Raw genomic sequence first — 12,500 nt, 5'->3', positions numbered from 1 at the left:
AGCACCATAACTTCAGTTTGTCTGAATTAAGTAGCAGAAAGTTTCTAGTCATCCAGATCTTTATGTCCTTAAGGCATGCTTCTAGTTTAGATAGCTGATTGGTTTCATCTGGCTTCATAGATAAGTATAATTGAGTATCATCTGCATAACAATGAACATTAATGGAGTGTTTCCTCATGATGTTACCCAGAGGAAGCATATATAAGGTAAAAAGAATCGGTCCGAGCACAGAACCTTGTGGAACTCCATGACTAACTTTGGTGTGCATAGAGGACACATCATGAACATTAACAAACTGAGATCGATCTGATAGATAAGATTTAAACTAACTTAATGCAGATCCTGTAATGAACATTAACTGTTCTAGTCTCTGTAACAGGATGTGATGGTCTATCGTGTCGAAAGCGGCACTAAGATCTAACAGGACGAGTACAGAGAGAAGTCCTCCGTCTGAAGCAGGAAGTAGATCACTTGAAACTCTCAGTGCTGTCTCAGTGCTGTGGTGGACTCTAAATCCTGACTGAAAGTCCTCAAATAAACTGTTGTTATGAAGAAAGTCACATAATTGATTAGCGACTGCTTTCTCAAGGATCTTTGAGATAAAAGGAAGGTTAGATATAGGTCTATAGTTAGCTAAGGTGCCTGAATCTAGGGTAGGCTTTTTAAGAAGTGGCTTAATTACAGCTAGTTTAAAAGGCTGGGGTACATAGCCCGTCGATAAAGACATATTGATCATATCTAGTAAAGAAGTGCTGATTGAGGGAAAGACTTTCTGAAGCAGCTTGGTTGGAATCGGGTCTCAAAGACAGGTTGAGCTAATAAAATATAGTTTAATATTAAGTAATTAAGTAAAATTTAAAGCAGTTTAAAGTTTACTTTCTGATCCTTTAAGTCCATCAGGTACCAGGCTTCAGTGCTGTGATCAGTCTCTGTAGTAGATGTTTATCAGTGAAGCTCGATTAATATCTGTCATGAACATATTTCATAAAACCAGACGGTAAACAGGAAGTGTTTGACCGCCCTCTCTCCCTCATCCTGAATCAGAGACCTGATTGGTCAGTAGGTGGTGTTTAGTTCAGGTTGATCTCTTATCTTCAACATCACCTGCTCCAGAGCAGGTCAGGTGTTCATAAGTTACCATGGTGATGTACCCCGGTAAGAAGTGAACCACCTTCATAGTACTGAAAACTGGGAGTTAACCCTGAAGGTACCTCGTTAACACCTGATCGTAGTGTACCTCCTGCTTCCTCTTTCTGTTTCTATCAGAGAGCCAACGTGTGAAGAAACTGACTGACACACCAGGAGGGCGGGGCACAGGTGAGCATGAAACTTCTTATAAGGTCATAACTGACATTTCATTTATTCAAAATAAATCACTGGAAAACTGATCTTTTATATATTTAGACCTATGTGGATGATATGTATGTGTGTATGCTCCTGAATATATAAAACACATGAGAGCAGGTCCTACAGGTGCTCAGAGGAGCAGCCTGACCCTAACATACATGTGCTGTAAGGACACTGAAGACTTCACTGACCATCGACAGTTTACAGCCTCTGAGCCCTTTGTGTGTGTGTGTGTGTGTGTGTGTGTGTGTGTGTGTGTGTGTGTGCGCGCGTGTGTGCAGAGGCCACAGCAGGAGGAGGAGTGGTCAATCAGTCAGGTGGTGAGGAGATTCCCCCTCAGGTCACCATGGCTGGAGCTTCAGGTACAAACAGCTGTGACCTTTGACCTCTGACGGACCCTGCTCTGGTCTCATGCTGTCGTGTGTCTCTGTTCAGGCATGCTGCTCGTTTACGTCATCATTCCCACAATCCCCCTGCTGCTGCTCATCCTAGTGGCTTCTGGGACGTGTTGTTTTCAGATGCTCAGCCGGAGGTAAGACAGACACTACAACTCCCAGCAGCCACTGCTGCTCAATCTGCTTACACTGTGACTACTGTTAATGCTGAGGATGCAGGGCTGTGTGTGTGTGTGTGTGTGTGTGTGCTGCTTACTCTGATTATGACGGGTCAAACACTCACGTCTTGTTAACAGGAGCTGATTTTCAGCCGCTCCTGGCTCCCTGCCCTGTGTGTGTGTATGTGTGCGTGCGTGCGTGCGTGCGTGTGCGTGTGTGCGTGCGTGTGTCTGGCATCAGTTCAGGTGTTTCTTGCTGAATCTGGTGCTTTTCTCTGAACTCTCTGACAGTCTGATGATAAAGCTGCAGTTTGTGTGAAGATGATGATGAAGGTGGTGATGATGCGTGTCATGGTAACCATGGTAACACTGATGCTGGTCTGTCCCTGCAGTTCTCCGCGCATTAAGACCGGTGTCGACCAATCAAACCTGTGGATCTCCAGGACGCCCAAAGCGGACAGCATGGAGGTCTGACATCACCGTGACATCACTGCAGCACTGTGACCTCACTCCACAGCTCAACCAACCAGCTTCCTTACAGGCTGTTGACAGGCAGGAGGGGGCACGGCTTCAAGAAGAAGATGATGTCATCACAGCTGCTGCTTAAGTCACTTCCTGTGTCACTAACGAACACAAGCCTGCACATCAGCTGCTGCTTCCTGTGTATTCATACTACAGTACAGATTACACACAGTACTACTCATGTACGCTCACCTGCTGTACAGGTGTTTCCCTCTTTCCATCCTATCTCCTTTTATCTTTTCTTCCTTCCTTCCTTTCCTCCTGCTCTGTGCTGCCTTCTACCTTTCTGCCCCCACCTCCTTTCCTTGTCACCTGTTCTTCTATGGCTCCTTACCTTCACCTGTCCTTCCTTGTTCTTTCTCCTTCTTTATTCTGTTCTTCCATTTCCTTCCACCCTGTCCTTTCAGCTTTTCCTGTCTCACTTCACCTGTGTGCTGTTCAGCTCTGATTGGTCGATGTGAGCCCCCCAAACCCCCTTATTCTGTTCAATTGGTCGTTATTGACGGGGGAGTGATGAGCAGCAGAGAGGGTGGAGACTCTGTTTGTCCCGTTGGGTTAATTTAATAACTTTTCATGTAATAATAAAACAATGTCATTCATCATTAAACCTGTAGAGCACCTGTCAGCCTGCGGCCATGTGACCATGTGATCGATCATCCACGCTCTGTCGTCATGTTTGTGTGTTTTATACGTTTGTTCATGTTTGTCAACAATAAAACGCTTCCTGTCAACACGTCTCTGATTGGTCCAAACAGACACAGAATCAGCCAATCAGCTGCCTCCATTTGAGTACAACTACACTGCACGGCAGGTATGGGAGGAGGAGAGAGAGAAGGAGAGGAGGTGTGTGCTGATCTCATGTTTATTAAGGTGTCACAGATCTTTCACACAACTCAAGGATTCAGGCCGTCTCAGGTTTGTGTTCAGGTTCGGTTCCCTAACCGTTTCAGAGTCACAAACTTAAAGGTTAAAGGTCAAAGAAAAGGCGGGGCTCTGTGAGCATGCTCAGTTCAGACGTTGTTTTAGTGTCAGGTGTTGACCAGCTGCTGATCGGTGTCTGTCCCGTCGCTCATCACAGCCTGGCAGACTTCAGTTGCGGCGTCCACAGCAACCACCGTCTCTTCCTGTTTATAAGTCAGAGCAGGCATCATGTCATCATCAAACAGGATGGGCGGGGCTTCCTCTGTAGGCTCTGCCCCCACACCATGCATGCGCTTCCTGTGCTGCTGCAGGTTCCCGCTGCGGTTGAAGCGGGCTGGGCAAAGGTCGCAGGCGTACGGCCGCTCCCCGGTGTGAATGATGACGTGTCTGGCGAGCTGCGAGCGGCACTTCTTGTCTTTGCCGCAGATGTGGCAGACGAAGCTCTGCAGCGGTCGCGCTCCATTGGCATGGACGACCTCGCGGTGCCTCTTCAAGTGGCTGAGGCGTCTAAAGCTGCGGCTGCAGAAGTCGCAGCCGTATGGTCGCATCTCGCTGTGGATCAGCGAGTGACTCGCCAACAGAGACCTGAATTTGAAAACTTTGCTGCAGATGGGACATGGGAATGTCTTCGCCGCCGAGCTCTTCCTGCGACCGGGGGCTCGCACCGACTCGTTGACTCTGACCCTCAGGTGAACACGTACGTGGTGCTGCTTCAGGCAGGTGGCACGCTGGAAGCTGCGCAGACAGACGCCGCATCGGTGAGGTTTGTCAGCTGAGTGGATCCGGGTGTGAGCGGCGAGGAGCGCTTCAGATTTCAGACGCTTCCCACAGACGTTGCATGCGAACGGCGCTTCAGGTGTCCCGTCGTCCTGGCCATTGAGGCGGTTGGCGTGGACCAGGACCTTGTGGCGTTTGAGCTGGTACTGACGGCCAAACTTGCGGCCGCAGATGTCGCAGAGGTGCGGCCGCTCTCCGGTGTGCGTCTGGAAGTGGACGGCGAGCTGCGACTTACATTTGAACTCTTTGCCACAAAGGTCGCAGAGCAGCGAACTCTGCCGCTGGGCCTCGGCGCCGCCATCCACGTGGACAATCTTCTTGTGGTGCTCGAGGTCGTTGGTCCTCATGTAGGCTTTGGGGCAGAGGTCGCAGCGGTGCGGTTTCACCCCCGAGTGGATGACCTCGTGTGTTTTCAGCCGTGACCTGCAGCTGAAGGTTTTGCCGCACACAGCACACAGCCATGCCTGCACCTCGCGCTGCTTCTCCAGCTTGGCGATGCCGTTGGGGTGCAGCCGGCTCAGGTGGTGCTGCAGGTTGTCACGGCGATTGAAGCGCAGGTCGCACAGGTGACAGGAAAATGGCTTCTTCCCCGTGTGGATGAAGGAGTGTCGCGCCAGACTCGACTTATTCTTCATCACTTTACCGCAAACGTCGCACATTGTGCTGTCAGGCTCCAGCTTCACCACATGAAGAGGTGCATGCTGGGACAATGAGTCCATCTGCACATCACCGAGAGCAGCGGGAGAAGGGTGAGAGATATCTGAGGGGGGAGACACGGGGGAAATTAGAGAGTAAGGAAGAGTTCAAAGATGAAACGTTCTGATGAGAAAACAATAAAAAGTAACTATTTTAAATTATTTATTTTTTCAAAATAAAAGAATGAATGACATTTATGTTGTGAATAAAAGATCTTCAAATGTTTTCCAGTAAACAAATAAAACATTTTAATCATTTTAATATAAAACAAATCAGACTTTATAAAAGTGAATTTAATAACATTTAAAACAGATGCAAATGATTTCACATTCAAGTTTAAACAGAAACATCACCACGTTTAGTCTGACACAAATAAAAACTAACTTTGAAGCCTCACCTCTCTCAGGTGGAGTCCAGATGGGGTCACCTGAGTCCTCCTCCATCACCTCCTCCTCCTCCTCCTCCTCCTCCTGGTGGAGGTCAGTAACAGGCGCCACACGGCGGCGGCGCTGTTGAGCCCGACTCCTGTTGGGGGAGTTCTGAGGAAGCGGTCTCTTCTGCGCCCTGGGCCTGGGTTGGGCGGGTTCAGGGGAGAGCTTGATGGCGGGTTGGATGGTTCTGGTTCTGGTCCGGTTGGTGGTGCAGTGCTGCAGCAGAGCGCCCCCGTCTGGTCCATCTGGTCTGACTGCGAAGCACTGAAGCAGCATCTCAGACGAACCTGCACACAGACAGATGGGCTCAGTCTGACCCAAGTCACAGAGTCCGACTAAAGTCTAAAGGGAATGTTTGTCATTCATCATGATTAGAGCCCGACTGATATTGGATTTTTGGGGCCGATGCTGATTCCGATATTAGGGAGTAAAAAAATTCCGATATCGATATATATCGGCCGATATATTCACAGATGTTCAAATTGTCTCTGAAATTAAAATATTAAGATTCCAAATCTGAAAAGTTGTTGTCACATTTGCATGACATACAAAATTCTAATAAAATAGTGTTTCTGCAGCAGCTGAAATGGCACCAAAATAAAACATCAAATTAAACAGACGTGAGTTTTACACACAAACACACAAAGAGAGAGAGAAGGAGAAGTGTGAGCTGGTGTCTGTATCTGCAGAGGATCTGCCCTCCGTCTGTGTTTCTATTCTTATTATTCTGCTCTGTTTGGGGCATTTGGGACGATCTATGGACTGTCTATCGCGGGGCAGAGGTCTGGAGCTCAGCCAACAGTCCGCAGGTCGGGACTCAATCAACACGTAACATCACGGTGACATGGCTGTCTCTCTGCTCTCTGTCTGTCTGTAGCACCGTAACATCGTAACTATAACAACTTAATTTTCCGTTCTGTGAATAAGAACAGTCCGCATGCGTCTCACTGCTGTAAGGAGCTGCAGGTGTGCTGAGGGCGGAGTAGACAGACGCACACACCTGGTAGCAGCGCGACGATGGCTTATTAACACAAAACCCTGTATCTTCCTGCGGGGTGTACGGAGGTGTAGACGTGTAAGCTTGTTGTTTAGAGCGTAACCGCTGTGAAACTAGCAGACAATAAAGCTTAAAGCTCCTGTACCTTCGTTATTATCGAACTTCAAACTAACTGAGAGCCAGACTGTACACACGGGATTTCGTCAGCGCAGTTTAGATGCGCAGAGGGTAGAAACAGCGGTGCTCTGAAAGCAAGCTTTGGCTGATTACTGTGATTTCAACATGAGTTTGTTGTTCACAATGTTTCGCTCTGTATGGGAAAGATGATGCTTCCTGATGCTTCCCTTCGCTGTGTGTGCTGCTCTGCTCAGCTGTGACGCGCACTCTGGCAGCGACAGGGACGTCCTCATTTCCCATCATGCCTGCTGCCTCGTGCTGACTGAGTAGTTTAAGTTGTTAAGTTTGCTATTGATGTTCCAAAATGCAAACAAATATTTGTTAGTGTTTTTAATGTGTCTGTTTACAACATATGTTCTGCATATGTTGCTAATTGACATTTTTGTGCTGGTTTATAATTGTAACCACGAGTGAGGAGGCCGTTTCATTTCTTGACTTCAGCCGTATTTTCTATAATAGATTGAGAGTCTGGCTCATGCTGTCAACATTTAAACTGCGCCCTCTGTTAGGCAGGAGATACAGTGGCATTCTTCACAGCAATGCAAAAGTTAAAATAGGTTACATCAGTGCACATTGCAGGACATGGACGCCGATACCGATATATCTTAAAAGTGCGAATATCGGCAGATAAAATCGTTCGACTGCTAAATCGGTCGGGTTCTAGTACTGATACAAGAAAACTAATAAGCAGTGTTTACAAAAAATAAAAAACTCACCGAGTCGGACTAAAGTCACAGAGTGCTCTTCTGCAAATACTAAACTTTGTGCTCAAAGTTAAAATGTTAGCTATAATGATGGCGTGACTGACGCTGCGGGTCATCCTGAAGCTTGTGCCGACGCTCACTGCACCGATTACTGTAAGAAAACTCGACTTTATTCCCTGATTTTGGACTTTTCATGTTAATAAGACATCAGTGAGATCAGATTCATCTGTGAATCAAACATGTGGCTGAGCGGTGATCAGAGGGGCTCTGCTGCTCCCTGCTGTCAGAAACACGTCACTGCATCTGGATGAACTACAGACTGATGCATTCTTCTATCCATGTTGGAACACACACACGGATGTTATTCATTCATTTCTTCCAGTTATTCATTGAGGAGGTCATTATCTCTGACGTTCAGATTAAGCTTAGAAACCACAGAAGAAGACATCTCAGACAGTCGTTGTGTGCTAGTTCGTTACGCTGTAAATGAGTGTGTGAGCTGCAGGTGAGTCTCACCTGTGTGTCTCCAGCTGAGCTGCTGAGTCAGCAGGTCCACCTGGACAGCAGCATCTCTCCTCTCTGCTGAGTCGCTCTGACAGCCCACCTCCTTCCTCTCCTCCGGACTCTCCCATTGGCAGCCCACCTCCCTCCTCCTCCCCTCCTCCTCCTCCTCTCCTTTGGCTCCCAGCAGGAGGACACACAGCTGTTCTCCTCCAGGAGGATCCAGGAGTCCTGACGACATCTTCAAACAGGAGCTGCAAGAGAGGAAACCTCCTTAATGCTGCTGTCAGACTGAGACTCGACATGCTCACAGTTAGCCTAACAGCTAGCTCCACTAGCTTAGCCACCAGGACACAACCTCAGTGACTAAGAGCTTCTCTTCCAGTACAAAGTTACAAGTCTAACAGTACAGTGTATGTCTGTGTGTGTGTGTTCATGCTTATCACACACTCACTGTGCTTCAGGTTGACTTTCCTCAACATGTTGGAGATGATCCGTGTGTGAACCAGTCTGACTGTTTTATTGTCCTCAGATAAAACTAACTCACTGTTCGTGTTCTGACAATAAACCCTGTCTGTCTGTCTGTCTGTCTGTGTAACTGTCAGTCTGTCTGCCAGCAGGAGGAACAGAAAAGTCAAACTTCCCCCGTTTAATCTTCGCTTACATGCTAACATTAGCACAATGCTAACAGCAGCCGACTAACGTCCCCCGCCCGACAGAAGCAGTGAGAGTGTCCATGTTACCTGCACGCTGAGCGGGTCACACTTTGCGCGTGAGGAAGGTTTAATGTCCAGGAAAGATTAAACACAGATGACAGATTTAACTTCAGACTGAGAAACACCAAAACACCACCAACACGACGGGCCAAACCGGAAACACTTCTTCTTCTTCTGTTCTTCACCAGTTCCGGCAGGAGGTACGCTGAGGCGGGTTTATGCTGCCCCCCGCAGGCCGGAACACACACTGCAACTCATTTCAATTTATTTCAACACGGTGGAGCATAAATACAAATATAAGGATTAAGGCCTAAACTACTGTTATTATTTTAATTAATCTCTCGGCGATTACACGAGATGAAATAGTGAGAAATATTAACATTTTCCAAAACCATGGGACATTGTGGTTACTGGTGATATTAAAGTGTAACGCCACCCGCTGCAAAATTTTGAAGAATGCTCAAAGTGGGCAAGGAGCTGAGAGGAGCGTGGGCGTGGATCTGATTGACAGGCATTAACATTCCTTTTAATTCATAAATTTCATTTCGTTCCTTTGTCGCAAACAGTCGACTCCACGTCACCATCGACTAGCAAGGTCCAGGGCTGATTTCAAACAGTAGATGGCGTGTGTGAGAATAATTTTCAAGATCAACACCATTGATGTGTATTATCACAGTACAGCAAAATAATTTAGATTACAGCTCAAAAAACATGTTTAAGTGTGCAGTTACTCTTTAAACTCAGAAAATTGTGATAATAATTGATCAATAACACATTTGTTTTATTGCACTTAAAGTTTCAGCTACCGATAAGACAGGACTTTTATTATTAAGGCTTCAGGCTTTAAATTAGACGAAAAACAAAAGCTACTTACAGAAAAACAACTGAAATATTAAAAATTATTCATAGGATATTATAAATGTATAGCTTACAAACATACAAATCAATGAGGCAACAGACTGCAGCCGAATAGTGTATACAGAATTTTATTCGTAATATTTTGGATCATACAACATAAATAAAAGCTTTCATTACAATACAGTTCTCATCAGCACCAGAGCCATACGTCAGCACGGTTAGATCAACCCAGAGCCGTACGTCAACAGGGTCAGATCAACCCAGAGCCGTACGTCAACAGGGTCAGATCAACCCAGAGCCGTACGTCAACAGGGTCAGATCAACCCAGAGCCGTACGTCAGCAGGGTCAGATCAATCCAGAGCCGTACGTCAGCAGGGTTAGATCAACCCAGAGCCGTACGTCAACAGGGTCAGATCAACCCAGAGCCGTACGTCAGCAGGGTCAGATCAATCCAGAGCCGTACGTCAGCAGGGTTAGATCAACCCAGAGCCGTACGTCAACAGGGTCAGATCAATCCAGAGCCATACGTCAGCACGGTTAGATCAACCCAGAGCCGTACGTCAGCAGGGTCAGATCAACCCAGAGCCGTACGTCAGCAGGGTCAGATCAATCCAGAGCCGTACGTCAGCAGGGTCAGATCAACCCAGAGCCGTACGTCAGCAGGATCAGATCAACCCAGAGCCGTACGTCAGCAGGGTCAGATCAACCCAGAGCCGTACGTCAGCAGGGTCAGATCAACCCAGAGCCGTACGTCAACAGGGTCAGATCAACCCAGAGCCGTACGTCAACAGGGTCAGATCAATCCAGAGCCGTACGTCAGCAGGGTCAGATCAATCCAGAGCCGTACGTCAGCACGGTCAGATCAACCCAGAGCCGTACGTCAGCAGGGTCAGATCAACCCAGAGCCGTACATCAGCAGGGTTAGATCAACTCAGTGCCATATGTCAGCAGGGCTGCAGGTTCCTGATCTGTCCTTGGTTCTGATGGAGGAACATGATTGTCTCTCTCTTTGTGCTTCACAAGAATGACAACGACAACATCGACACTGAGAACAACTGAAGGAATAAATATTCTTCTTCCTGCTTCCTGCTGCTCTATTTACATTATTAACAAGTCGCCTCCGACCAAAACATCGTCCCGCTGCTGAGGAGAAAACAAACCTGAAGAAAACAGAAACAACAACCTGAAGGGTTCAAACTGAGGACGGAGCGGTCGATGTTGTGTAAGGATCAAACACCACAGAAGAAGACTCTGATGGACTCTGTAACGTCTGAATGTGTATAATCTTACTCAGGTAAAAGATGAGAACAAAGAATCTGATCTGGATAAGTGGCTTTCCTCCAGTGCTTTCGACCACCAGGAGTCCTCATCAGCAGGTTGAGTTCGCTGTGTTTCATGATGATGTGGATGTTTTATTCTTTGATTCTTCTCATCATGCTGACAACTGCAAAAACTAAATCTGAGATGAGGCTGAAAGCTCAAGTGGAGCTTGAGGTGAGGCTGTTTTATCAGGACTAGAGACAGTTTGACAGATGTTTAATCAGGATGTAACGATTGGATATTTAATCAGTCTCTCATTTACTTGTCAAATACTCATCTTCTTGTCTTGATTGTTGCAGCATCTTCACCTCCACCTGTGTGTCAGTGACCTCTGTCGCTCTGTGTCCTAATTTATAACCAGCACAATGTACACTGATCCTCATGGCTCATGTCTCAGTCCTCTTTCATTCCTTTTCACTGCATGCTGATGACACTCTCTTGAATCTCTGTGAAGTTGAACATCAACCAAACTCAGTGCAAAAAAACAATGAATGTGTTTTATAAACAGGCCCTTCCCTAAGCCCCGCCCCCCCAGTAACTGTTGCTCATCAACACATACATGTTACACACACTATTTACAGTGATAACAGTGCAGATTTAATCATCCCAGTGATTTGTGAACATTTTCGCTGTTTCACATTGACAGCTCTTGATTTGACTAAACAACTGTAACTAACAACTCAGAGGTAGCTAACGAGCTAATGAAGCTAACTGTAGCTAACTGTGGCTGCAGTGAATTGTTCTCCAGCTCTTTTTAAAAGGGGCTTAAATATGTTAACTTCTGTTGTGCGCTGTCTGGTGCAAACTGCTTTAACAGGGCGTCTCATTAAGTGCTGCTTTGCTGTGAATGGACAGGTACTGTTGGGGAGGGGCTTAGCTGTCAGAGGAGTCGGTGATGCTTTGATCCTCCTCTGCCTTTACATCTGAATTCAGGCTGATCATTTTAGTCCACATGAGTTTCTATGATTCACTCCGGTTCCCCCTGCCGGCAGACAGACAGATTTCCCATCATGCATTTTGTGTTTCAGCACTGACAACCATGTCCCACGTCCCGCCAGCGTCCCTGAATACTCTTTGTTACTATGAGATATTTTAACGACAGACGTGCTCTCCTGTCTTTGGTGATGCAGTGAACCAGAATTTAAGGTGATTTTGTCACTTTAAGGTGGTATTGTCTATTTAAGGGGCTGCATGGTGGTGCAGGGGTTAGCGCTGTTGCCTCACAGCTAGAAGGTCACTGGTTCAAACCCCGGTTTGGGCCCTTCAGTGTGGAGTCTGCATGTTCTCACTGTGCATGCGTGGCTTCCCTCTCCGGCTTCCTCCCACAGTCCAAAGACATGATTGTAAGGTTAACTGGTGACTCTAAATTGCCCGTAGGTGTGCGTGTGAGTGCGAAAGGTTGTCTCTGTGTGTCAGCTCTGTGATTGACAGCTGACCTGTCCTGGGTGTACCCCGCCCAATGACAGCTGGGATAGGCTCCAGCCCCCCCGCGACCCTGAACAGTATAAGCGGAATAGATAATGGATGGCTGATGTCTATTTAAGGTGGTATTTTCACTTTAAGGTGGTATTATCAGAACACTGAAACGATTCGGCATCAAACAGACAGAAGCTGAAAGGTGTTTTGAAAATGGCCGACACTGACGGTGTAAACAGAAAGGTGAGAGAGTTCAGGTAGATCCTGTAAGTCTGCAGCTGAACAGGATGCTCCACTCGGATGTAAAAAACAAAAGCAGACTCTTGTCTTCATGTCTGACGCTGTTTTGGTTCCTTTAGTTTCATCAATAAAACAAAAACACTAACAAATAAAAGATGGTGAGTAACAGAGTTCAGTGCAAAATCATCTCCTCCTCTTCCTCTCCGTCAGTCCTCCTCCTCCTCCTCATCTTCAGTCAGTAGTAACCTCTTCCTCCTCCTGGTACACAGAGGAGGAAGAGGAGGACGAAGGAGCGTCTGTGTTTGAGGCTAAGCAGAGTTCAG

General features: G+C 47.0%; 3 protein-coding genes across 5 annotated transcripts in view; 1 reads left to right on the top strand and 2 right to left on the bottom strand.

Moving 5' to 3' along the window:
- The window catches only part of chodl (chondrolectin), a 14,032-nt gene extending 11,658 nt beyond the window's left edge, over positions 1–2,374 (top strand). The window contains exons 5-8 of the mRNA XM_069667103.1: positions 1,267–1,317; positions 1,629–1,709; positions 1,783–1,879; positions 2,293–2,374. Of these exons, the coding sequence (XP_069523204.1) occupies positions 1,267–1,317; positions 1,629–1,709; positions 1,783–1,879; positions 2,293–2,374 (311 nt within the window). The remainder of the gene's footprint in view (positions 1–1,266; positions 1,318–1,628; positions 1,710–1,782; positions 1,880–2,292) is intronic.
- Positions 2,375–2,469: 95 nt separating this feature from the next.
- Positions 2,470–8,484, bottom strand: LOC138595984 (zinc finger protein ZFP2-like). Its single transcript, XM_069667536.1, has 4 exons — positions 8,081–8,484; positions 7,642–7,880; positions 5,214–5,534; positions 2,470–4,880 (listed from the first exon to the last, which is right to left on the bottom strand). The coding sequence occupies exons 2-4, from the start codon at positions 7,865–7,867 to the stop codon at positions 3,451–3,453; spliced, it is 1,977 nt and encodes a 658-aa protein (XP_069523637.1). The 5' UTR covers positions 7,868–7,880; positions 8,081–8,484; the 3' UTR covers positions 2,470–3,450.
- Positions 8,485–9,318: 834 nt separating this feature from the next.
- The window catches only part of LOC138595723 (receptor-type tyrosine-protein phosphatase mu-like), a 155,801-nt gene continuing 152,619 nt past the window's right edge, over positions 9,319–12,500 (bottom strand). For all 3 annotated transcript variants that reach the window (XM_069667100.1, XM_069667101.1, XM_069667102.1), the window contains one exon: positions 9,319–12,500. This exon is cut by the window's right edge and continues 39 nt beyond it. In XM_069667100.1, coding sequence (XP_069523201.1) covers positions 12,486–12,500 — 15 coding nt within the window. In that variant the 3' untranslated portion in view covers positions 9,319–12,485.

This window comes from Semicossyphus pulcher, unplaced genomic scaffold (genome assembly GCF_022749685.1).
Source record: "Semicossyphus pulcher isolate SPU_LCO1_2020_fin unplaced genomic scaffold, fSemPul1.0.p SCAF_18, whole genome shotgun sequence".
NCBI classification, from domain to species: domain Eukaryota; kingdom Metazoa; phylum Chordata; class Actinopteri; order Labriformes; family Labridae; genus Semicossyphus; species Semicossyphus pulcher.
Note: the sequence above shows the minus strand (reverse complement) of the source record. Positions and strands in the feature narration are given on the sequence as shown.

Excerpts from the sequence above, each read along its gene's own strand:
- LOC138595984 (XM_069667536.1), bottom strand. The coding sequence starts at position 7,867 with ATGTCGTCAGGACTCCTGGATCCTCCTGGAGGAGAACAGCTGTGTGTC. Across the intron at positions 5,535-7,641 it reads GCTCAGCTGGAGACACACAG|GTTCGTCTGAGATGCTGCTT; the intron begins GTGAGACTCACC and ends GTCTGTGTGCAG. Across the intron at positions 4,881-5,213 it reads CTGGACTCCACCTGAGAGAG|ATATCTCTCACCCTTCTCCC; the intron begins GTGAGGCTTCAA and ends CTCCCCCCTCAG.